General features: G+C 39.7%; 1 protein-coding gene across 1 annotated transcript; it reads left to right on the forward strand.

The window, feature by feature from the left end:
- The first annotated feature begins 5,001 nt into the window (after positions 1 to 5,001).
- On the forward strand, positions 5,002 to 25,240 carry LOC124259493 (talin rod domain-containing protein 1-like). Its single transcript, XM_046693624.1, has 2 exons — positions 5,002 to 6,411; positions 24,662 to 25,240. Exons 1-2 carry the CDS (start codon positions 5,511 to 5,513, stop codon positions 24,883 to 24,885), a joined length of 1,125 nt encoding a protein of 374 aa, XP_046549580.1. The 5' UTR covers positions 5,002 to 5,510; the 3' UTR covers positions 24,886 to 25,240.
- The last annotated feature ends 2,224 nt before the right edge of the window (positions 25,241 to 27,464 follow it).

Consider the following 27,464-nt stretch of genomic DNA (forward strand, 5'->3'; position numbering starts at 1 on the left):
AGGGGATATCTGCTAAGGTACCCGCGAAGATCCGGGTTAGAATTGAACGTCAGTAACTCATGCTTGTCGTGAGAGGCGACTAACGGGATCGGGTGGTAAGTCTCGCTTGGTTTACACATCATCGTATCCGAATTCCTTAGATGCTCATGCTATTGATCACTGGATTGTCTGGTCCAGACCCGATTATTTACAGACCGCCGCCATATAGCCTGAATATTGCTGAGTGCGGCGTAAAACTAAACTCACTCACCAATTCTGCCAAGGTGACAACTGGCCAAACCTTGTGTCCGTCACGGTCAAGGGAGCACGTGCTGCCCATGCACTGGCAGCTAGACCACGTAATACAATTGTTGGCGTGAAACACGAGTCGCTCTATCAGTGGGCCCCTTTAAAAGCGGGTGGGGGATAGCTAAATATTTTTTTAGTATTTGGCTTATATATCGCGTTACCAGTGGGCCTTTGTTATTACTAGGGGTGGGTATCGCAGAGAATTTCCATATTGCGATATATTGCGATGCGAAATCATGTATTGCGATATGTATTGCAATATATTGCATGAAGTATTTTTAAACAGAAACTACTTATAATCGAGTTACTTCTTGATTTATAGAGCAAAAACACCACAAAATCACTAGGCTTGATTAATTTTAATAACAACTTTTAATCATTTTAAAATAAAAATGTCAATAATATTTGGCACAAATGAAACAAGGACATATCCAAACATCTCCGAGTGTTAGGAAGTTTTCCGAATGCAAGTCAAAATACCGGTTTTCGATCAGCGTATCGCAATACGTATCGTTTTCATGTCTGAACCGGCAAATACCGGTAAACCGGTTATAATGCGCAGGACTAGTTATTACTCAGAAATATTATATTATATTATAAGGCTTTTCTTTGGTTAAGGTTTGAGAAGTACCCATTGGTCCTATTTGGAGAAACCAAGCGAGTGAGCATGGTTTTGCGCCCTATATTGATTATTCCAGCAATGTGACTGTTGGGGGTCACTAGAAATGGGCTTCACACATTGTACCCACGTGAAAAGCATCCACTGTCCTGTTTGGAGAAACCGAACATCTGAAAGGAATACTACCAAAGGGAAAATGCAAGAATGTTTAAGTTACGAAAATGTCCAATTTCTAAAAAAAAAGGAAGTCAAACATCAGTACATTTCTTTGAGACGGGCTCCACTGTGGGAAGTCAAAGTAACAATTATCTCGATACGGAGCGAGACGTCCTGGAGGTTAGCCTGACCAACTAGTCCTGTTGGTCCCCTCTTACAAATAGCATAGGTTGCTGAAGATCAATTCTGAACAGGATCTTCATAGGTGCACTGGTGCGTGGGACCCGTGAAGAGCCGGCTTAGAAATGATCTTCAGTAACTCATGCTTGTCGTAAGAGGCGACTTACGGGATCAGGTGGTCAGACTCGCTGACTTGGTTGACACATGTCATCGTATCCAGATTGCGTAGATCGATGCTCATGCTGTTGATCACTGGACTGTCTGGTCCAGACTAGATTATTTTCAGGCCGCCACCATATAGCTGGAATATTGCTGAGTGTGGCGTACAACTAAACTCACTCACTCACTCGCGCTTAAGACTCTGACGAGGATCGGCATAGGTGTACTGGTAAGACGGCCGTTTATCCTATATACTGAGAGAAACAAATAAAGGAACACAGGACATTCAAGTGTTCCTTTAATATTTTTCAGTTTTCATCACCAGCTTTGAATAGCGTTGTGGGAGAGGGGTGGTGGTGGGGTAGGCTAGTGGTAAAAGTGTTCACTCATCACGCCGAAGGTCCGAGTACGATTCTCTACATGGGTACAATTTATGAAGCCCATTTCTGGTGATATTGCTGGAATATTGCTAAAACGGCGTAAAACCATACTCAGTCAGTCAGTCGTTGTGGGAGAAAACCTGAGAATAAATAAAGGAACACTGCCATGAAGTGGTGTTCCCTTATTTGTTTCCCTCAGTATATTATCTCCTACTGGAAATTTTGGAACTTTACAACGACCTCTCTACTGGCAAATGTGACATCGTCCTCTGCTGGTTGCCGGGTCACGTCGGCATAGAAGGTAACACAAAAGCCGATGCTGCAGCAAAAGCAGCTCTTGACAAGCCCCTATCTCCACTGCTGATCCCGTACAGTGATTTCAAACCCACTATCAAAAGCTATACTCGGGACCTCATACAAAAAAGATGGGACACCCAAGTAGGAAGAAATAAACTATGAATTGAAACCAACAATTGGTTATACCTACTTGGGTTGTCAGTCAAGACGTGATGAGGTAATTTTACGACGATGTCGTATTGGCCACAGTCGGTTTACTCATGACTATCTGCTGAAAACGGATGGGGGTGCACCCCCAATGTGTGTCTCTTGCGATGAGGTTTTCACCATCAAGCATATTCTGCTTGAATGCGTGAACTTGTCGTCTGCAAGGGACTCACATTATGATGCAACAAACCTAAAAGATCTGTTCTCCCGCGTGAGCGCCCATCTGATAGTGAACTACCTGAGGGAAGTTAATCTGTATCATAAATTGTAACTGTGAAATGTGACTATCATAAATTGTACTGTGAAATGTGACTAACAAATTGCCTACCTTTAAATTTGGTGCTATGACTTTTTCTGCTTTTAAATGACAACGTAATGAATATATGTTTTTGAAATAAAACTCATTCCGAGTATGTACTTACAATGTTTATTAATGCAAACCTTGTTCTCGTCACTATATGGCTGGAATAATGCCGATGCGACGCAAAACCCAACTCAACTCAACTCAATTCAATTTACTCAGTGTATTCAAAGCATCGTGAAACTCAACACACTCATTCATTAGGTTAATTTATGAAATTTATGAAACAGGTTTCGCTTTCGGTTACAAGGACACATTTAGCGGGATCAATTCTTCATTACCGTCCTCTAGCTTGAAAGCACGGTAGGTTTATCTCCTAAATATCCCGCCACTTGGCTTACTGGACGCCTTTAGAACATTCCATCAACATCATGGCGGGCGACACCATAGGTGGGCTTCACACATTGTACCTATGTTGGGAATCGGACCCAGCCCCCACTGGATGTATAGAGCCACTGCCCGCGAAGAGGTCACGTGATGTGAAATTGGGTTTAACGTCGTACTTGAGAATATTTCGCTCATATGACGACGTGCATGCATGCGTGTGTATGTGCGGCTGCTTGTACTAGCCCAGACTGAAGCTGGTTTTATAGTGCTAGCCCACTGAGATACCATGCCGCAGTGAAGCATGAATACTCCACTCAGACACATTATACTGACTCCGAGCCGACCAGTCCTTGTTGTACCAATTAATGCCGAGCGCCAGACAGGGACCAACAAGTACCATATTTTAACGTCTTTTGGTATGACGCGGTCGGGGATGGAACCCGCGACCTTCCGCTCTCCGGGCGGACACTCTAACCACTACACCACTGAGGCGGTCCCGAAGAGCAAAAGGTTAATCATATTGGTGAGTCGATCACTGGCCGGGTTATACAGAAAGACGAAGATGTTATTTGTCGTTTACCTGCCTGGGGCTCGACCATAAGGGGATGAAAATGACAAGTCCTACCAAAAGTGTAGAGAAAACATTGAATCTAGCTCTAAGGGCATTCTTTATAAACATTTTAAAAAATCAATACAATTTGAACAACACTTACTATTACGTAAATATGTCTCTATCCCTATTCTAAGATTCCGCACGCACTTCAAACCATAACTTACCCATAGACACTGGCCGGTGACAGGGCATTGCGAGGGAAGATCGTTTATGTAAACTATGCGACCAAAATGTAATGGGAGATGCATGTGTTTCATTACATCTGTAGATGTGAAGCTCTTCTCCGAACCAGATTATTGTATATTCCAAGACTGTATAATCAATACCCAAATGTATATAACCTTTGTAAAATATTGACACCAAAATACAAATACAATACCATACAAAAGAACTGAAATGCTTGTCTAGATTCATAAATATTTTACAAACCATGTTAAGAAACAGTCACTATGACGCATGTATTATGTGTAATATATCTGTTTTGTGTTTTGCTCTTGTACCACCGTAGGTGGTTTTGAAGTCAATAAAGATTGATTGATAGATCGAAGTCTGGAGTCGGCTTGGAGTCTGTAAAATACAGTTTTGGGTGCGGTATTCATATTTAACAGAGGCATGGTATTTCAGTTGTCTAGCACCATAAAATCTACTTAAACGTAGTACAGACGGAGAGACGACGGACGGACAGACCATATATTGTATGCATTAGTTTTGATCGTGACATTCTACTCTATACCCGTGAAGATCAGGGTTAGAATTGATCTTCAGTAACCAGTGTATGAAATAAGCCAAACATCCAACCAGACATCAGGGCTGGTAACTTCAAAATGTTACCAGCCGAAAATGGATTTAACCAGACCAAATATGGTAAATGTACTCAGATGTATGGAACATCTAAAATGTTTACCAGACCATCGGGCTGGCTAGCTGTAAATGCAGACCGTTCGCCGGAAATCTAGACCGTCTCGGGCGGTCGGACGGGCCTTATTTCATACACTTCAGTAACCCATGCTTGTTGTAACAGGCGACTAACGGGACCGGGTGGTCAGGGTCGCTCACTTGGTTGACACATGTCATCGTATCCCAGTTGCGTAGATCTATGCTCATGCTGTTGATCACTGGATTGTCTGGTCCAGACTCGATTACAGACCGCCGCCATGTAGCTGGAATATTGCTGAGTGCGGCGTAAAACCAAACTCACTTACTCACTTACATTCTACCCAAACTTTCATATCTATCTGAGAAGATGTCCAATGTTTATTTTACACACTTGAAAACTTTTCACCATTAGACAGAATACAATATGACCATGACCTATCAACAAATTCGTTTGTAGGTCAAAAGTCCGACAGACACCCATTATCTACAAAGAGACATGTTGTATGTTGTTAGGAGAACATTGCGTTCGGAAGTGCACTCTTCCATGTGTGGACCACACCCAAAGTCTAAATACAAGCCCGGGGAAGTAGCTGAATTTGTTTGCCAGGACAAGAGTATGTGTTAAACAGCTGGGTGGAGCTGTTATTACGAGCGTAAATTATTTGCAAGTTGACGAAATAGCTGAAACAAGGGGCACAGCTATGGTAGCCGGACCGCTGCGTCATTGTTTTGATCATTTGCATACAACACGTGCTTTCAGGGAACAGTAACGGAGGAAGGTTTGACAGTTGAGGGATGTGTTGACGATGAACGCCAAAATGTTTGATATTTGTCACGTCGGCTGCATAGGATAACGCTCCGCCACAAACAATGTTTCACTGCAGTTATTATTTCAAATTTGCTTCAGGCGGGAAAGGGATAATAGTACCTCGAGTTGCAATGATGGAAACGTATCGACATTCAAATCGTGCAGACGATCACGGAATACTCTTTAGTAAAATATATTTGACAAATGGAAGGTTAATTTTTGCATGATGGATATCGCATATGGAAATGTGGACACTATGCAGTAATTTACTGGTAGATATTGGTGGAGGACGAGTGTTTGAGGTAGATAACGCGAGTGTATCGCATTATCAGCATCCAATGGTGATGCCCTCGGACAACGCTAGAGGAGTCGCCATGACGTGCGACCGGTGTCACTCAAGGATGCAATCCATTGCAGAACTCTTGCTAATATCATGCGACGCACGGCCAGTTTCAAGTGAAGATCTTTCACCTTTTACGAAATCCTACTCTCGGTGCCGTGATGAAATCCTGGATATTTTACGGCGGTTGAGTAACCTGATGAAAGATGTTGCTTCTCAAGTGACCAGTGTGACGTCAGTACATTGGCATGATATAAGCACCTGCATTCAAGACATGTGTGATTTTGTTGTAAGACTTGTCGAGTGTTGCAGCCACCTTGCCTACCTCACAGCAATCGACTTCCCCGATTGTTCGCCATCTCAAGCAGGGATTATTGACAGGTATAAAATCTGTCGAGCAAATCTAGACATCAAAATAAGCTGCACTCGACTCAAAAGATCCAGGCTTCACGACCTTCATTCACAGTTTCTAGTCGATATATGCTCAAATATATCCCAAGCTTTATCAATCATGACGGATGTTTGTCGTACAGCTGGTGAAAATGCGTCTGACTCGAGTGATCAAGAACAGTTTAAACTATGTGTGAAAAGTGTGACCTCAAGTACAAGTTGTCTGATTGCTAGTATCAAGTGTTTTAAGTCTCATCCCAATCCTCGTCATCTTGGTCGAATTGTTGCGTTCTGTGATCCAGTAATGACTGCCAGTAATGCCCTTGTGACTTTCACTACCGAAGATGGGTTTATCGGGAAACCTGCACACCTCACTGCGGATGCCAAGGAAAGCCAGAAGTCGATTTTAGGTGAGTTAATATTTAGTCAGGGCTCCAGATAACTTTTGGGGGAGTGAGTGTACTTACACATCATATTGCAAGTGGAGATGTACTGAGAAGTTTGAAGGAGTACTGACATGTTTTTGTGTGAGCGAGTTGGTGATGTGGTTTGTCGGGACGATTCATCGATCACTATTTCCAACCATGTATTTGTATTTGAAGATGCGTGAGAAATAACTGAGCGACTGTGTGATGCGCGAAATGTCAGGTCCGACTGGATATAAATAGGAACAGTGTAGTTTATAGCCAATCGAAAAATAGTGACGCATATCGTTGCATGGCAACGCAAGGGGTTCCTACTGTCGGGGTTTCCTTATGTGTCAAATCGTGTTTTGCAAAGAAACTCTTGTCAACAGGTATTTATCCAAAATAGATTTCCATTTGAACGATACGCACGGAAATTAAATGTTAGACGTACAAAGGTATTTATGTGCGTACACGATACGCTTGAAATGTTATATTGTGTTGTACTTAATTGATTTTGAGGCGTACATTACGGGCCTCTTATCTGTAGCCCTGTTTAATGAGTGAGTGAGTTAATATTTAATGAGTGAGTGAGTTTAGTTTTATGTCACTTTTAGCATTATTCCAGGAATAGAGCAGCGGGGAATCGAGAAATGGGCTTCACATATTGTACCCATGTGGGGAATTGAACACGGGTCTTCGGCGTGACGAGCGAACACTTCAACCGCTGAGCTAAGCCACAGCTTATTTAAAGTTTGATGTGAGCATTGATTCAGCCAGTAATGATGAGACCAAGGTAAAGTTTGTTGTGTCAGGCAGCATTCGGCAAGATTTTGGTTATATGGCAGTGGTCTGTAAATAATGAAGTCTGGACCAGATAATCCAGTGCTTGACATCATTAGCATCATTCTTCGATATTGGGAATTGATGACGTGTGTCCACCCAATTTAGTGAGCGTGACCGCCAAATTAGCGAGCGTGACCACCCAATCATCGAGTGTGACCACCAAATTAGCGAGCGTGACCACCAAATTAGCGAGCGTGACCACCCAATCAGTGAGTGTGACCACCCAATCAGTGAGTGTGACCACCCAATCATCGAGTGTGACCACCCAATAAGCGAGCATGACCACCCAATCAGTGAGCGTGACCACTAAATCAGTGAGCGTGACCACCAAATCCCTTAGTGGCACCTTACGACAAGTGTGGGTTGTTGAAGATCAATTATAACCAGGATCTTCACAGGTGCCAATGTAAAGTATGAGCATATGATCTGCAGTGTCAGACTGCCAGTTCATCTTTCATCTGGGACGGTGGGGTAGCCTAGTGGTAAAGCGTTTGCTCGTCACGGCGAAGCCCCGGGTTCGATTCCCCACATGGGTGCAATGTGCGAAGTCGATTTCTGGTGTTCCCCTGGTGATATTGTTGGAATATTGCTAAAAGTGGCTTAAAACTAAATTCACTGGCTTGTACTTTTGGAAATCACTGCACTGCGACTAAAACATCCCAAATTCTCAAGCTAACATGCCCAGGTTGCCGATTTCAAGGCCACTTCACACATACTCAAACCTTGCAATGTATGTCTGTTGTTGAACGCTGCACTCAGCAATATTACACTGTGATGTGAGTGTGCAAAATTATCCAGTGTTTGGCAATATGAGCATCGGGATACGAAATGCATCGTATATGTCCGTCTGACACTTGATTGTGTTTGTCGCCTCTTACAAGAACTTGAAGAAGCATTGTCTACAGAAGACCATTTAAGCCTGATCTTTACTGGGAGAGATATGTTGTCTTGAAGACCATATTTTTTAGGGGTGTCACGATACACCAATCTCACGATACGATACGTATCACGATTTTAAGGTCACGATACGATACGTATCGCGATACATAATTTTCGCGCCTTTTCATAGCATTACCTTACCGGCAACGTACACGCTTGCTGATTGGTCCATCAAAATAGTCTAGCCAATCACAAAAGCTGTTAGTTTCCAACCTATTTTTTAAGTAAAGGTAGCTACATCTATTTATCGGAGCGGTCTCGTATAATTTTACTATCAAGACTTTGAAGGAGATGGATATAGCATAAAAATTTGAATCGATAAAGTTTTAAAATAGGAATCGATACACACAAGCATGTATCGCGTATCGTATCGTCAGTAAAAATGTATCGATGCATCGCGACACCCCTAATATTTTTTAAACATGATCTTTATTTGGAGGGTCTGGGGAGAGGAGAAATCATGGTTTGCTAAGACCAGTTTTGGCCCAGATCTTCTCAGGGAGATCATGTTTTAGACTTAGATAAGTTTTCAAAATTGCCTTTGGTCAGGGAATACTAGTTCCTTTCAGACTTGACAGAGGCAAGGATTGTATGATTTTGAGTTCCATGTCTGTATTAAATGTGTTTTTGTATAGAGATTGGTACTAAGAACTTTAATTTACTTGTTTTGGCAGACTCCATTTGTAGACATATTTTGGAATAACTTCCATGGATGGTTGACACAGAAATGTGACCAAATATTCAATCTCAAGCTCTCTGCTGAACTTTTAATATTTGGGTGTGACACAGATACTGTTTTTGACCTCTTACTACCAATGGCTGTATTCTTTGTGTATGTCAGGGGGTAAAACCACACATTGATGGTTTTAAAAAAGTGTGTGAACAGAGGTATTCTATTGAGAAAATTAGTTTCTTAAGCAGAAATAAACTCAATAAATTTTACACAAAGTGGACATTCTATTAACCACTTTTCAATTAGTACAGCCAGAGCATAAGTGAAAAGCAGACAGTAAAAGCTAGCAGTTTATGTTAAGCTCACAACGGTATTAGTATGAATGTGAGGGTGAATGAGTTGTATTTTTTTTTAGAAAATGTCAGAATTTCTACCAGTAAGATTTCATACTGTCCAGATGAGTCACCATTTTCCTAAAGGTGATCCTCAATCTTGTGACAGGGAGCAAGTCCAAGTTTGCCAGAGGTAATACTTCTGTGTCATATACTTCATCTTGATGTTAGATGGATCTCTGTATTTGTTTGATTACATCTGACTACTTTGTCTTCAGATTTCACTGACCGCCTCCGTGGTGCAGTGGTTAGAGCGTCTGCCAGGAGTGCGGAAGGTCGCGGGTTTGATTCGCGACCGCGTCATTCAATAAGACGTTAAAATATGGTACTTGTTGGTCCCTGCCTGGCGCCCGGCATTAATGGGTACAACAAGGACTGGTCGGTTCTGAGTGGGGCAGGGCTCCAGATAACTTTCGGGGGTAGTGAGTGTACTTACACATCATATTGCAAGTGGAGGTGTACTGAGAATTTTGAAGGAGTACTGACATGTTTTTGTGTGAGCGAGTTGATGTGGTTTGTCTGGACGATTCATCGATCACTATTTCCAACCATGTATTTGTATTTGAAGACGCGTGAGAAATAACTGAGCGACTGTGTGATGCGCGAAATGTCAGGTCCGACTGGATATAAATAGGAACAGTGTAGTTTTTAGCCAATCGAAAAATAGTGACGCATATCGTTGCATGGCAACGCAAGGGATTCCTACTGTCAGGGTTTCCTTATGTGTCAAATCGTGTTTTGCAAAAGAAACTTAACAAGTATTTATCCGAAATAGATTTCCATTTGATACGCACGGAAATTAAATGTTAGACGTACGAAGGTATTTATGTGCGTACACGATACGCTTGAAATCTTATATTGTGTTGTACTTAATTGATTTTGAGGCGTACATTACGCCTGTACGCCTCTTATCTGTAGCCCTGGTGGGGTATTCATGCTTCGCTGCAGTATGGTATCTCAGTGGGCTAGCACTATAAAACCAGCTTCAGTCTGGGCTAGTACAAACAGCCGCACATACACATGCATGCACGTCGTCATATGAGCGAAATATTCTCAAGCACGACATTAAACCCAATTTCAACTCACCTCACCTCAGATTTCACTTTGCCTTAGATAAAATGGGTTGAATGGATAGGGAGGTTGGAGGCTGAAATTTTATTTGTTTTCTTTTAATTTTGATCAGTGAAAAATCAAATTGGTCAGGGAAAAGTCAGGGAATTTGAACTTTCGTCATCTGTGGCAACCCTGTTTAACCACTGGGCTACCCCACCTCCCCGTCAAGCAGCAAGTGGTAATGAAGATTCATGTTCATTGTTAAGACAGGATTTTGTTTTCTGGGCCCGATTAAAGAGATGTTAACCTGCTTGCACCAGGTGCAACCTAAGATAAAAACCTAGTTGCACTGCTTTTATTGCTGTATGTAATTTAAGAAATATGCTATTGAATTATTTAGATGATTTGTTCAGAAGTTTACCCACTCAAAAATTGACTTAGGCTAATAACTAGGTTGCACTTTGTAGTATTGGGTTGCACCAGTGCAAGTAACAGAAAATTAAATCGAGCCCTGGGTTTTGGTTGTTGCTTAACACCACACTAGCACTATTCTATATATATGTTCACAGTCTAGACCAGACAATCCAGTGATCAACATGAGCATTGATCTACGCAAATTGGATGCGATGACATGTGGCAACCAAGTTTTAGCAGCTGCACTTGAACCCAATTACAGTAACCTTGAATGAATAGCACAAGCTGTTGAAGATCAATTCTGTCCCTGATCTTCACCAGGGGTGGAAATAACCCATTGCCCGATGTCCGAGTCCAGTGTTTTTTTCTGTTGGGCAAGCAAATTTGTATATCACACTGTACCGGTGTCTAGCTGACTTCCCAATGTTAATTATGTTGTTTATTTTAAAAAATCAATTCTGTCCGGAGTACACTAGCAATTTTAAAGTTATTTCCACTCCTGTTCACAGGGTCTAATATTCCAGCTATATGGCTGCAGTCTATATGTAATTGAGCCTGAATCAGACAATCCAGTGATCAACATCATGAGCATCGATTTTCACAACTGGGATACAATGACATTTATCAACCAAGTGAACGAGCCTGACCACCTGATCCCGTTAGTCACCTTTTGCGACAAGCATGGATTGGTTAAAACTTGAACCGATACAGGCACTGGTACCTAGTCTTGGATTACATGTTTCTCATGCTAACATGTTTCTCAAATATGTCTTGACCTCCCAAAGGGCTGATGTTTGGTGCCAAATCTGCAGCAAATGATGGTAAACATATCACTGAAACCAGGGTTTTACCTCAACTAACAAACACAAGGGTCCTCATGACCCACAATTATTAGGCCAAATGTGAAACATGTGGTTCTTATTACAGTTCTTTAAAATTTAGGTTAGGTAGGAATATTTTTACATTTTTTTTTAGAAGTAAAATACAAACTTATGACACATTTATCAATGTGTAATTGTTTATTTAATCAAGCTTGCCACCATCATGTCGACTTGCTCTGTCAGGATGACTGATGTCCGTCGGTCCCAGGAAAAAACAATGGTAACTGAACGCTTATTTTATTTATACCGTTTAAAAAAATAGGGTCGGCACCAGAATTCAAGAGTCGGTCGGGTAATTGGAACCACAATATTTTTTCCAGGCCTTAGTTTAACGGTTCTTACGAACAATATGGGGAGATGGAGTAGCCTAGCAGTTAAAGCGTTCACTGGTTGTCATGACGAAGACCCGGGTTCTGTTCCCCACATGGGTACAATGTGTGAAGCCCATTTCCCCAGCCATGATATTGCTGCAATATTGCTGAAAGCGGCTGAAAACTAAAATCACTAAACTAAACACAATATGAGGGTCCTGTGAAGTAACAGTGTAGAGAACTGTACATTTTGATAATTTCTTGAGAGCCTGGAATGAATCATCGATCATGTGATGGATGAAATGATGCACGTAACTGCTCTGAAAGAAACATTATCAGTCACTTAGCAAGTCATGGATGTGTTGTGGGTACAGTGAATGATATTGTGTGTCCCTCTGACTGAGACATTCACAATTCGTCAGAATTTTTGAAAATATGAACATAAATGTGCTCAAATTTTAAGATAGTCATGATTTTGCCCCACTATTCTTGTCAAGGGCACTTCGTCTGGAATCCTATGTGAATCCCTGTGTTTGTCTGGTAGACATTTAAATATTTATAGATCATCATGATACTGCTGACTAAGCTGTGTAACAGCTTACAACACACCTCCCAATCTCAACTCATGCTAGATTCTGTCTCCAGATAAACCCTAGCTATATCCCGGCATGTTTCTATCACTGAATGAAACACTGGCTCATCCTCATCTGCCTTTGGGGTGGTGGGGTAGCCTAGTGGTTAAAGCGTTGGCTCATCACGCCGAAGAACCGGGTTCGAATCCCCACATGGGTACATTGTGTGAAGCCCATTTCTGGTGTTCCCCGCCGTGATGTTGCTGGAATATTGCTAAAAGAGGCGTAAAACCAAACTCACTCACTCACTCATCTGCCTTTGAAATTCATGCTGGTCTGCTGGCCCAAGACTACCAAGGGCTCGATTTAGTGCTTTGTTACTTGCAATATTACAACCCAATATTACAAAGTGCAACCTAGTTATTAGTCTAACTTGCACCAGGTGCAAGTCAATTTTTGAGACTGCAGCTGGAAAACAGAATGAGGAACTGACTTGGAAGAGTGGCTCTGATGACTGTATGAGCAGTGACTGAAGGACTTACTGTTCATGACATTTTAGGAAGTAAGATAACTAATCTTATCCGTCCCAGATTTCTTTTGCTATAATGTTCTAAACTATCATTACCAAAACTCAAGCATCATATTTTATACAAGATTTTATATTGAGCAGCTGGTGCAACCTGTTTTTGTCTGATGCAACAAGGTTTCTACCTAAGGTTGCACCGGGTGCAAGTAGGTTTTATTTCTTTAAATCGAGCCCTGACTACTGAATTGTGATTTGGTCAAGTGAACATCTATGATGGTAAAATACTCTTTGACTAGATGCATATGTGGAAGGAAAATCTGAATAAGATCTCAGTGATTTAATTTTGCCTCAAATTAGATCTGAATAAAGCTATAAACATTTTGAACATTTTTTGTCAACAACTCGAAGGACAAGTGAAATGCTGTGTTGTTTTTGCATATATTTTTTTCTATTATGAAACTAAATTTGCATTAGTCTCTTGGCCAAATCATCAAAAGACAATTTTCTATGTGTTTATAATGAGTGGAGTGAAATTCTGTATTTTGTGATTTGAATTGGGTTTTTTTTAAATATGGAAAGAGGTTAACACCTGTTCACTGGCCAAATTTTGAAAAAACAAATTTCTAAGGATGCACCGGTGGTTGTAATGTAGGTGGTGTTGAAGGTTTCGCTGCCTTGATATTAGGCAAGTAGATACATTGTCAGCTGACAAGCGAGGTATTAAATCTGGTGATTCAGAGGTCATGTGCAGCTGTTACCTAACGGTAAATTGTAACAGATGGAGACATGTTGTACAGTTATTCTTGTTAAACTGGAACCTCATTGATGTCAATTCTGTTGGTATACACATGGAAAATAATAAAGGAACAGGCAAGTTTGAACAACTCAGATATCATCGATGGCAACTGTATTCTCAGTAGTGTCGCCATATTAAACGCTGACTTATGATGTCTTAAGCTAGTTACAAGTGCCCCTTACCTACCGTATGCTAGGAGGTTGTGTATGATGTGGTGTAAAGTTGGGAGGTCTTTGTGGAACGATACAAAAAATTAAGAGCTTTACTTAACGACGTGGTTTAGGACGTGGTTTAGGACGTGGTGGCGATGGAAGTTTGTACAACTTGTATGTAGCACTGAGAGGCTTTCGTGAAACGGCACCCAGGCACTTATTGTTGAAGAAACTGCTTTCTTTCAAGTTTGTACAACTTGTATGTAATTGAATGCAATTGAATGCAATTGTATTTATATACTCAAGGATAATACTAAAGGGACAGACACTTATTGTTGAAGAAACTACTTTCTTTCGAGTTTGTACAACTTGTATGTAATTGAATGCAACTGTATTTATATACTCAAGGATAATACTAAAGGAACAGGCAATGATTGTTGAGGAAACTACTTTCTTTCGAGTTTGGACAACTCGTATTTCGTTGATGGCAACTATTTGTATACTGAAGGAAAATACTGAAGGGACAAACACTTATTGTTGAAGAAAGTGTCTGTTTTCAAGTTTGTACAACGTTATATCATTGATAGCAACTATATTTGTATGCTCATAGAAAATCCTCAAGGAACAGGCTCTCTGTCTAGTTTGGAAAATTCAGATTTTATCGATGGCAACTGTATTTATATACTCATGAATAATACTAAAGGAACGAGCAATGATTGTTGAAGAAAATGCTTTCTTTCGAGTTTGGACAACTCGTATTTCGTTGATGGCAACTATTTGTATACTGAAGGAAAATACTGAAGGGACAAACACTTATTGTTGAAGAAAGTGTCTGTTTTCAAGTTTGTACAACTTTATATCATTGATAGCAACTATATTTGTATGCTCATAGAAAATACTCAAGGAACAGGCTCTCTGTCTAGTTTGGAAAATTCAGATTTTATCGATGGCAACTGTATTTGTATACTCATGAATAATACTAAAGGAACAAGCAATGATTGTTGAAGAAACTGCTTTCTTCTCACTTCAGGGCAGTGGGGTAGCCTAGTGGTTAAAGCGTTGGCTCGTCACGGCGAAGACCCGGGTTCGATTCCCCACATGGGCACAATGTGTTAAGCCCATTCCTGGTGTCCCCCGCCGTGATGTTGCTGGAATATTGCTAAAAGCGGCGTAAAACTAAACTCAGTCAGTCTTCTCACTTCAGTAATTCTTAATTTTCCTCAACAAAACAAATTGTCACAAATTTATTGGTTGTGCTTTTGGTGGTTTGAAGCTTCTTAAATATTGATTTTAATGTTAATTTAAAAATAAAACTGATTGTTAGTGAATCAGCTGCTGCAGTTAAACATGTTTTTTTGGTCAACACAATTTTTATTGATAGTAACCAAGCAAAACTCTGTAAATTATGAAATTGAAGAAAAGTGTATACAACTATGTCATGTGTTCAGTTGAACATTTCTCGGTTATTATCCGCATTTGATCCTAAGCCTTTCATTAAAGCATGGTGTGTTTGAGTCTGGTCATGTTAGTCACTGGATCGTTTGGTCCAGACCACGTTATTTAGAGAAAGCTGTCATAGATAGCTGGAATACTGAAGAGTGTGGCATTAAACGATAGACAAACATATTTAGAAAAGACACTGATTAATCAACTAGTGAATGTCCGTGTTAGAACTGATCTTCAGCAACCCATACCTGTCGTACGAAACGACTAACGGGATCGGGTGGTCATGGTCTCCGACTTGGTTGACACACGGCATCGTATCCCGGCATGCTGTTGATCACTGGATTGTCTGGTCCAGACTCGATTATTTACAGACCGCCGCCATATAGCTTAGATATTGTTGAGTGCAGCATTAAACAACAAACCAACCAACCACTGATTTATCAATTTTTAAACTGTTAAAGTTTGTCGTGTGTCCTATTACAGCCAAAATTGAAAGAATACACTGCACACTGTATTACTGTACAACTGTATAATACTTTACAGCTCTAGTAACCATAAAAAATATTTAATTTATGGGGACATCAAATTCAAATACTGCAGTAGCTAATCTCAAGCAACTAGGGACTCTTTACTTTCCAAGTGTGGGGATTGATTTGTGCAATGTTGACATTAGCAACCTCTCCCAGTCAAGGGGAAGCAGTTGTCAGATACTGATCAACAACGCAGTCAAGGACAAGGGTGTGGTCGCTCGCTACTCTTCACTGTGACCTAGATCTAACGATTATGGAGATATGATTATACTTAATGCACACTCTGTGTGTTGATAACACCTTTAGGTGTGGTAAGGAAAGCTTTGAGGGTTGTATTGTTTGGGTTTGTGATTGTCGGGTGGGAACTGCAGGTCAGAAAAAAGTTTACAGGAAATGTCTGAATGCAAAGCCAGGGAGTTATCTAACAGTTTAAACTTGGTGACCTTGGTGAGAAATGCTTGTTCAAAATTGAAATTTTATTAAAAGAATTAGTTTCAGAGGTATTTTTACATTGTATAACAGTGCTCAATTTAGCTTTTCATGTTTGCAATGTGCTGCAAAATGCGATCTTATATTTATGCCAACTTGCACTCAATGCATGTTCAGATTTTGCTGTTCATGAACACTTCAGCTTGTGTGAGTGAGTGAATTGAGTTTTACGTCGCTTTAACGGTATTCCAGCAAAATGTTACCCATGTGGGGAGTCGAACCCGGGTCCTCGGCGTGACGAGCGAATGCTTGAAACACTAGGCTACGCCACCGGCCCCTTCAGCTTGTGAGAATGAGGAGGAACTAAGTTGGAACAGTGAGTGACAACAGCAACAGTGATGACTGTTACCTTAGGAGGTTATTGTTTGGGCATATAGGGTTACCCTCCGTGTCAGTACGTCCATCCATCCGTCCGTACAAAACAGGGAATGTACTTTATCCACTTCACCACGAAAAACACTCTGTGGATTTCAATTAACTTATACATGGGCTTTCTTGGGACTCTAATGGTGTGCATCTCATATTTTGTTTTTGTATTTTATTGTTTTTTTTGTAAGTTTAGAGACATTTGAACTTACATAAATTTTGTTGAATTTCTCTCTGAATATAGTGTTATAGGGGATGAAGTCTATCCACTTCTCCACAAAAGCTGCTCAACAGAATTGATTGAGCTTCTACGTGTGTTTCGTTTGGACTCTAAAGGTGTGCATCTCATACCTTGTTCATCCAATTTCTTAATTTTGTCACTTCTACAGATGTTTGAACTTAGTTGAATTTGGTTGTATTCATCCTGTTTGTCCCATACAACAGGGGGTGTACTTTATCCACTTCTCCTCAAAAACCACTGCACAAAACTCATTTAGCTTACATATGTCTTTTATAGACTCTAAAAGTGTGCATCTCATATTTTGTTTTTTGTATTTTATAGTTTTTTGTATGTAAAGAGACATTTGAACTTAGATATATTTTGTTGAATTTCTCTCTGATGATAGTGAAATAGTATATATTAATTTTTTCTTGTTTGCTTTTGCCACACTCAGCAATATTTCAGCTATATGGTGGCGATCTGTAAATAATCGATTCTCAACCAGACAGTGATCAACAGCATGAGCATCGATCTACATAATTGGGATACAATGCCATGTGTCAACCAAGTTGGAGAGCCTGACCACCCGATCCCGTTAGTCGTCTCTTACGACAGGCATGGGTTGCTGAAGATCAATTCTAACCCGGATCTTCACGGATTGATTAATCAGTGTCAGTTTTAAATATGTTTGTCTACAAAATTGGGATACGATGACATGTGTCAACCAGTTCCGTGAGTCTAACCAGGACAAGCATGGGTTTACTGAAGACCAATCAGAGCTACAGATAACATTTTGGGTCATTGAGTTATGTACTCGCTTGTGCTCATCTCAATTGGGTATCCTAATTTTCCTTTGAGTAATCAAATAAATTGTACCCACCTCATTCAAACTCAATTGGGTATTTCGTCATTTTCCATTAACTGTAAAAATATAATGATGCTTAAATGTTATTTATATTGGATCTGTAATATGAGAAACTATAAGAAAGACTGCAAGTTGCCTAGTTCATGTGTTGAAATAGAACCTCTCAATGTACCTCAGTTATTTTATCTATGCACCTGTACGCAAACAAAGATTTGACATTTTTGTGTGTACGCATGTAAGATAAAATATATTGAGTATTTACAAAAAATCAAGAGTACTTGTACGCAACAGGCTTGGTAAGAATTGAGTTTTCACATAAATGTTTGCGTAATTTACGCAGATACGCAGCTTATCTGTACCTGAAGACCAATTCTAGGGAACTTCAAGGGTGATGACTGTTACTAATTATGTCCTGAATTTTTTTGAAGTGAGTTGGTCTCGTTAGAGCCGGAATAATTTTGTTTTAATGATGTTCTAAATAACCAATACCAAAAGTGAAGCATTATATTTAGGGGATAACTGTACTGTGCTTGACGAATTGAGGACGTATACCGGTGGTTATATAGCCGCAAATTTAGTTGTATCGGCGTCGCGCAAGCGCTCCGTGGCTCTGTGGTGCATGTGCACGCAAAATTCCAAGGGCTCTGTGTTTGGAACACAAAGCTTTTTTCCTATGGCCAACACTGTAGTCATATGGACCTATTAACATGAATTAAAATTTCAATGCGGGAATGTTTATGTTTACTTCTGTGGACTATCAGCCTTTGCACTGGTCTAGTTTTATCAATAACATCGTCAATTAAGCTGATACTGAGCAAGATGCCAGCTATTTTCTACTTCTGTACTGATCTATGAAACAAAAAATTTGAAGCTGAAACTATTTATGAAGGATTACAAGCATTTGTAGAACCGGCTCACAATTCAGATTCTGTTTAATCATGGCCCCCATAGCGACCATATTGAAATTGCATTTGTGCCAGTTACTCAACCGTTTCTTAATATATCCTTGTAAAGTGTTATGTACAGAAGAGTGTAGTATGAAGAATACATTTTGTAGGTTTTTATTAGGGGCGGTGGGGTAGTCTAGTGGTTAAAGTGTTGGCTCGTCACGCCAAGGACCCGGGTTCGAATCCCCACATGGGTACAATGTGTGAAGCCCATTTCTGGTGTCCCCTGCCGTGATGTTGCTGGAATATTGCTAAAAGCGGCGTAAAACCAAAACTCAGTCAGTCAGTCAGTAGGTTTTTATTATATCTTTGATCAAGCTGTGAAATTTTGCTTTTTGATCCCAGCTATGGCACCTCTAAAACCTTCTTACTGAAGGTTGATCAGGTTTGAAGTGTAAACTCATACCTTTCAGTTTTGCTTTTTCCACATCTATTTTGAGTTAACAAGGCTTATTAAGCTACGATTTGTATAGAAGAATAAAGTTATCAAAAATGGTTTCAAAGAAATGGTCCAGTTTTAAGCATGACTGCTTGATAAGCATTGAGGTGTTGGAGTGTCTATGAGAAGGGCATTGACCCTTGACCCTGACACAGAGGGCGCTGCTCAGCCAGACTGTTGATAAGACAGTGTACATTACTTACACCACAGTGGTGTACCTTGAAGCTGTCAACACTTAGAAATGCTTGGTAGGGGCAGGATGGTGATTTGATTAGCCCCTAATCTGTTTGTGGAGTGGGAGATATGTCAAGTATGTGTGAACTGCAGATTTGTAAACACTGTTCGGTAATAGCAACCACTACACACATAAGTAAAAAATTCCTCACTTTTATTTCTGAAACTGATTTTAAATTTGCCATGAAGAGAGTGAGTGAGTTAAATTTAAAGTCACTTTGGCAATATTTCAGCCATATCGTGACTAAAAGAACATATATATTAACAATAATTAAAGATAGAGTATAAAATCCTGTCAACGAAGGACAGTAAAACAACTAGAATATCACAGATATAACTGTATAACTAGTAATTATTGCCATGAAGAAAACTCACATCTGAAGGTCCAGCTTAGAATTAGGTCCTTAAATGGCGCGATACACATAAGGAAGAGACTGACTGACTGAGTTTAGTTTTACGCCGCTTTTAGCAATATTCCAGCAATATCACGGCGGGGGACACCAGAAATGGGCTTAACACAATGTGCCCATGTGGGGAATCGAACCCGGGTCTTCGGCGTGACGAGCCAACGCTTCAACCACTAGGCTACCCCACCGCCCCATAAGGAAGAGAGTTTTTACGGATGTCAACGCATCATAAAGAAGTTGACATCCAGAAGAACTCTCTTCCTCAGCTTAGAATTGTTCGTCAGTGTTGTCCATGTCTCGCTGTGAAGATCTGAATCTCAAAGGGGTGGTGGGGCAGCCTAGTGGTTAAACAGTTTGCTTTTCACGCCGATTGCCCAGTTCGAGTCCCCACATGGGTACAATGTGTGAAACCCATTTCTGGTGTCCCCTGCCGTGATATTGCTGGAAAATTGCATAAAGCAGCGAAAAAACCAAACTCACTCACTCACTCACTCACTCACTCACTCACTCACTCACTCACTCACTCACTCACTCACTCACTCACTCACTCACTCACTCACTCACTCACTCACTCACTCACTCACTCACTCACTCACTCACTCACTCACTCACTCACTCACTCACTCACTCATACTGAATGTTGAGTAACTGATGCTTGTCATAAGAGTCGATTACTTCATCTGGTGGTAAAGCTAGCTGATTGGTTGACACGTGTGATCGTATCCCTATTTTGTAGATCGACGACCATGATGTCAACCACTTAACCAAGGCTTGATTGTTGTTAGAACATATTTCTATTCATGAAATGAATTGGGATCGGTGAACAAGCTTTACAGCTTTAGTGAACACCGGTCCGATACAACAAATAACACAAAATGAAATGAAGGATGTGATGTCATCGATGTTGACTATTATATAATAGGCAAGTACCGTGTTTCACAATCAGAATCAATTGCCGGTGATATCTTAAATGAACTAGCTACATTAGCTATTCATGGCGTTGAAGTGAAAAACATGCTACATGGAAAAGAAAATGGTTAATTTTTTTTATTATATAGGATATTTATATAGCGCACATATCCACACAACTAGTGCATGCTCAAGGCGCTGATATTTTTTCCCTCGATCATTGGATGTCAATTTCAACGTCACATCGTATTATCAATCTCAACTCCCTGGGGAGCATTCAACTCTTGCTGCCACTAGGCGTAAAGAGTTATTGTGGCTTTCTCATCCTAACGAGGTACCCATTCACAGCTGGGTGGACTGGGACACATAGTCACAGTACTTTGTCCAAGTTCACTGCAACTAGGTGTTTGCATGTATTCATGTGGCCACCATCTGGTCATATACCAACGGATTCATGGGCTCTTTTAAGTGCACAGGGTTGTGTACTGTACACTAGAGGTTGTGACAACACTGAAAGAGTCTGCACACAAAGTGCACTCCAAGGTTTTTTACACCCGATCACAGGTGGGCTCGATCCCGGCACCTCAAGCTCGCTGGATCAGTAGCCAGCGCACCCACCGCTCCCCATTATGAGGTTATGTTGTAGTTTGTGTCAGGCAGAAAAGACAAATCTAAACTCGACAACAGTATGGGCGGACAAAGGTTATTTGATATGAATACCCGGATTTTAAAAATATAGTGGGTATCAAAAAGTATGATACCCACTTGAAATTGGAATTACCCACTCAGTTTCAAAAGTATGGGTATCATACCCACATGGCCAAAAGCTTATCTGGAGTTCTGGAATAATTTATACATATAAGTGTTGGGAATTGGTTGAAATCTCACAATTGATGATTGCTTCATTACCAACGAACAATCATCGAAAAAAATTGGTTAGCGTCATTTTTCAGATTTTCCTATCCAGGTTGTTATTGCAGATATGTATAACATGATTGCAACTTGCTACTTTAAAGTGATGACTTATATATCATGAACATAAACTTTCTGGAGTCTTCAAGAAATATTCAGTCATGGCTTTTCAGTTAGTGAACTGAGTCTTCTAAGAATTAAACACGTTTTCAGGACCTGACAACTTCTAAGAGATGTTCCATTGTCAAGTATTTCAAAGACTAAAAAAGTAGTTCAATAATCGTTTATGTTCGATTAGGAGACAGTGTTTCCGTTCTCCGGTATATACCTGAAAATCGGCGGTAAAATTTGTTGGGGACCGTTAAATTGAAAGCCAGCAGGACACCGTGTCCGGTAAATAATCATGGATTAAAATAAAATCATCATGGGTAAGCTAAATGACAGTCTTGGCTGTGCTTTCATGGTCACAAAAACTTATGTTTCGGAAATACCCAGGCTAAAAATAACTTTAAAATGAGTACTTACAGTATGGTAATAGGATATGACCGGCAAATTTCATTCATGACCGGTAAAATTTTAGGTCACCAGACACAGTGTCCGATAAATAATGAAGGCAGCGGAAACACTGGGAGAAAATGTGATCGATTGCTTGGTCGTTTGGTCACTGCGACCAATCTTCGATTATTTCAATTAATCGGAACACCACTAATACATATTACATCCAATACAAATACAAGTATTATCTAAGTGAACATAAATAGAGAGTCATGTGTTTGTGTGTGTAATAAGCCATTTGTAAAAACATAAATCAATCTCTAATCATAAAAGTATTTATCTCAAATTGATATTATAAACTATAGGGTAGCCTTGACACGACTGCGATTATCTTCTCATTCACTTATGATTGAGAAAGGAAGATGGGGTCTACCAAAACTAGCTTTAGAAAACCAATTATGTCCTTTTTGCAAAAATGACATAGAGGATGAATATCATGTTATCATGGTTTGTCCTAAGTACTTGACATTTAGACGTCGCTACCTACCTCTGGACGTATACAAGTCTCCAAACATGATGAAGTTTATAAGTCTTTTTCAAACCAAAGTTGAAGTATTAACCTTCAACTTAGCCAAATTTGTTTATCATATATTTCAGGTAAAGCAAAACTATAATCTGAATTATCCATGAATGTTGTTTCCTTTTAAGTGCTATCTTCTGTCATGAAAGGTCTTTGCAAGTGGGTTGGGTTGGGAGGGGGGAGGCAAATGTTGGCAATGTGCTTTTGAAAGTATGTATGATGTATTTGTCATGTTGGCCGTTGGCATATTAAAGAAATAAACATAAGAAGGATGTTGTTAGTTATTTGATTATTTTTCTGTGATAATTTATTGGTTGAATATTTCCATATGAGACAAACAAACAAAATTGCTTGACCACCTCTGTGGCCGACTATGAAGAGCATCTTCCTATCGGAGAGAGGAGTGAGTGAATTTAGTTTTACGCCGCTTTTAGCAATATTACAACAATATCACGGCGGCTCGGAAGGAGGAAGATCCGTGGTTCAGTACTCAAGCCACATACCAAAAGGTGTTAATGGATGGGACTTCTTTGAATGGCATTTTTAGAAAGTTGGAGATAGAAGGCCAAACTTAAAAGATGAACAACTTCTTTATACAGGTGATTTATACAGGTGATGCCACAGGTCAGGGAAAAGTCAGGGAAGAAATTATTTTTCAAGATCAATTTTGTTACCTTTGGAAAAAGTCAGGGAAAATTGCCTTTGGTCAGGGAAAACTAGTTCCTTTCAGACTTGACAGGCAAGGATTGTATGATTTTGAGTTCCATGTCTGTATTAAATGTGTTTTTGTATAGTGATTGGTATTATGAACTTTAATTTACTTGTTTTGGCACTGTCCATTTGTAGACATAGTTTGGAATAACTTCCATGGATGGTTGACACAGAAATGTGACCAAATATTCAATCTCAAGTTCTCTGCTGAACTTTTTATATTTGGGTGTGACTCAAATACTGTCATCTGGTACTGTTTTTGACCTCTTAATATCAATGGCTATATTCTTTGTGTATCTCAGGGGGTAAAACCACACATTGATGGTTTTAAGAAAGTTGGTGAACAGAGGTATTCTATTGAGACAATTAGTTTCTTAAGCAGAAATAAACTCAATAAAGTTTACACAAAGTTTGCATTCTGTCATCCACTCTTCACTGAATTCAGCCAGAGTATAAGTGAAAAGCAGACACAGTGAAAAGTTAGCAAATTATTTTAAACTCAAAACAGTATTAGTATGAATGTGAGAGTGAATGAGGTTTTTTTTAGAAACAGGGGTTCAATTTGTTTTTAAAAAGCCACTTGCCACAGGGCAAGTGACTCTAAGAAAGTAACTTGTCCTGACTAATTATCCACTTGCCCTGATTTTATGACATATATAATTATGATGATGTAATTATGAAAGAAGAAATCAACATTGTATTTGATGTTAATGTTTACTGGACTATTTATTGAAAAGTGATAAATAGCAAAGAAAGATAACTCTACTTTATTATCATTGCGAAATTTAAAAGCTACATTTTGAGCCGATATGAAATTAAATCAAAGTTTATTTGCAGTTTGAAACCATAAGCAGAAATTATCTAGTAGCCCACAGACAATTAAGATACCATTATTTGATTGCCTGAAATGAAAACTGACTTGTCCCGGGCGTCGGGCGATGGGATTTTTGAACCCCTGAGAAATGTCAGAATTTCTACCAGTAAGACTTCATACTGTCCAAATGTGAGTCAACCTTTTCCTGGAGCCAGGAGGTGACTTTCTGACAATAAAAACAATGAAATAAAACAAAATTCAAAATTCTTATGTCAGGGTTTGCCAGAGGTAATATTTCTGTGTCAGACCACTCATCTTCTGTACTCGTCTGTTCCAGGTGCCTGTATGAGCATCGTGTCCGCCAACGTCCAAACCTGTCGTTCTGTCCGGGACCTGGCCTACGATGTGATGAATGCTCGTCACCGGGAGAGAATAGCTCTGTGTACCGAGTCGATGGACCGGGCGTCGTCACAGCTTCAGGACATCATCATGAGCTACAGTATCGACGATGCCTCCTCGGACACGACGTCATCAACCGTGTCATCGACGACTTCTAGATAGATCACTTGTTGAAATCATTCTTCTTCTAAGTCAAAGACAATGACAACATGATGTTGATACCCAAGTCAGTCAATAATCTCAAAGTTGTACAACTACAATAGTCATTTAATCTATGTTATGAGTTCTTCTGATATTTGATTTTAATTGAGAATTTGTAATGTCAGCAATGAATTTGTTCAACAAAATGTCCCACAACAAAGGGGGAAGGAGTTATTTGGTAACTGAACAAAGATGTCCCATCTAATCAAAGATGAGATACATGAACCTCTTGCAGTCATTCTAGGCAAGATTAAGAATGGAATGAACCCTAGGGTCATCGCTAAATATCAGTCATGATGGGGAGGAGGGTTCCATAAATTTTTCTTGTGGAGGAGAATACTTTTTTTCTGTCACTGTTTTAAAATCTTTAGGTTTTTCTTTGTGAAAAGATGCACCAGATAAATAAGAACGGGACGGTTGGTCGTGAATATTGACACCCAATAACCGTGGCCAGGTCTTCAAAGGACATATTATAAGTTGTTCACTGGTCTCGAGGGGGACATGGGCTGATGTACCCTCGATGTTTCTTTATGTTCTGAGCCCGAAGGGTACATCAACCCATGGGCCCCGAGAGACCAGTGAACAACAAATTTATCTTACCAAACACCTCAATGGTAATTTTTTAACTCTTTGAAGCATGGGTATTGGATCATAGTGTGAAGTACAAGACGACAAGATAAACAAATTTAGAGTTATCTCCCTTCCATCGATTTGCATTCGCAAAACATCGGTAATTTCCGTACACCATACGTGTTTCAAATGTTATTCGAGATAAAGAATTACTACTACGAAGTACCAAATGAGTTCGGCATTCCCAGCGGCGTACATAGAAATAGTTACTCGCTTGTAAGCAGGGTACACTGAAAATGATAGAAGAGCGCTCAGCCAGTCAGAAACAACATTTAACACTGATGCTATTTTAGAAACGTCTGAGAGGACCCTGTCCTGGTGAACTTCCTCCAGTGTTTGTAAGGGACCTAGGGCTGGCTCAAATTATTGATAATCAGAAAAAAAATCGTCCATAGGAAACATTTTTTATGATTATCAGTGTGAAAATTGTGTTATTGATAATATCGTACATTCACTTTTGTGACAGAAAACAGAAAATTTATCACACAATATACACATGTAAGATTTTATTCATGGTGTGCTTCTAAATTATGTTAAGGACGCTGTTTTGTTAATCATCCATGAAAAAATGTCATCACTCACTAGTGATGTGAAATGATATTCACATTTTTGGCATTTTTGTGCAAAGTTATACCTCTGATATGTAACGATAATGGATCAATATGTAGTTAAAGATTATCAATCTCTATGTAACAATAGCCAGCCCTAAAGGGAGTACTGGCTATTTTTCTTGCCTGATCTGCAATTCTGTTTAGTTTATTCTCACCTTGGCTGATCAGAGGTTTAAGCCATGCTTGAATAGAGAAACTTAAAACGCTTTGGATAAAACAAATGTAATAGAAATATGAAAGCTTTGTTTCAGCTTGAAATGCACATTATTTTCTCATAAAGTATATTTATTTTCAACAGCACATTTTCATTGATCATGTCCAGTGAACATATTATTGGGGCAAAAAACCTGAACAAGTTAACTGCTTTTATTTGGCTCTTGTGAAACTACACTTACCCTATGGATTCATTCCCAGGCTTCTCACAATTTCAGATTACCTGTCCTTGATTTTTGGAAACGTTAAATCAGGGATTTACAGGACGCGAATTCCTGCGTCATACACGCATAATAATGGACAATGGACGCAACAAAATTTATTAGCGTGTCCACAGGGACTCAGACAAAGTCCAAATACTTTTTTGTTAAAATTCCAATCAAGTGACAATAAGTTATCACTGAGTTTGCTACTAGCTGGGTTATGGTATTATTTGCAATTTAATTACTGTAATAATGTGACGATCATGATGCACAATACAATAACAGTATTAATAATAATATTTAAGTGTCTGGGACCCACATTTTGTTGTCCAGGAACCATGATAATTAAGGGTATCAGTCCTAGGGACTCTCAAATGCAGGAGTCCATGTAAATCCCTGATTAAATGACAAATCAAACATTCAGATGTGGAAAAAAGAAACGGGGCTGCCAGTTTTAAGCCATGCTTCCCCTCGAAAGATTTTTTAGTGCATATTTTTGTGTGTCCTGAATTTTCAAGTTTGTATTATGTGGGACTAGGTGCCATATTGTCAATAACGAAACATTGAGTCTGGTTTGTAAACTCTCATTCAGATTGGTCTATTACAGGATGCTTATCTTGATACAACATTTCACAACATCTTGCTTCAATCCCATAAAACAGAACCAAGAGTTGGTCTCTCCGCCAGGTTAACAATCAGCGTTACTTCTCTTTGCATCTCTTTCTCTTTCATCACAATGTTGTATTTTTCTGCTACAAATTAACAATCTTATCTTCATGAAGTTACCGCCGGCCTCCTTCCCTCAGGTTAATCCATTGTTGCTCCAGGGCAAATATATTTATATTGCTCTGTCCATGTTAAGGTTGTAACGATAGAGCTGAAA

The sequence above is a fragment of the Haliotis rubra genome, unplaced genomic scaffold, assembly GCF_003918875.1.
Source record: "Haliotis rubra isolate DU_JTF1 unplaced genomic scaffold, ASM391887v1 Scf724, whole genome shotgun sequence".
NCBI classification, from domain to species: Eukaryota; Metazoa; Mollusca; class Gastropoda; order Lepetellida; family Haliotidae; genus Haliotis; species Haliotis rubra.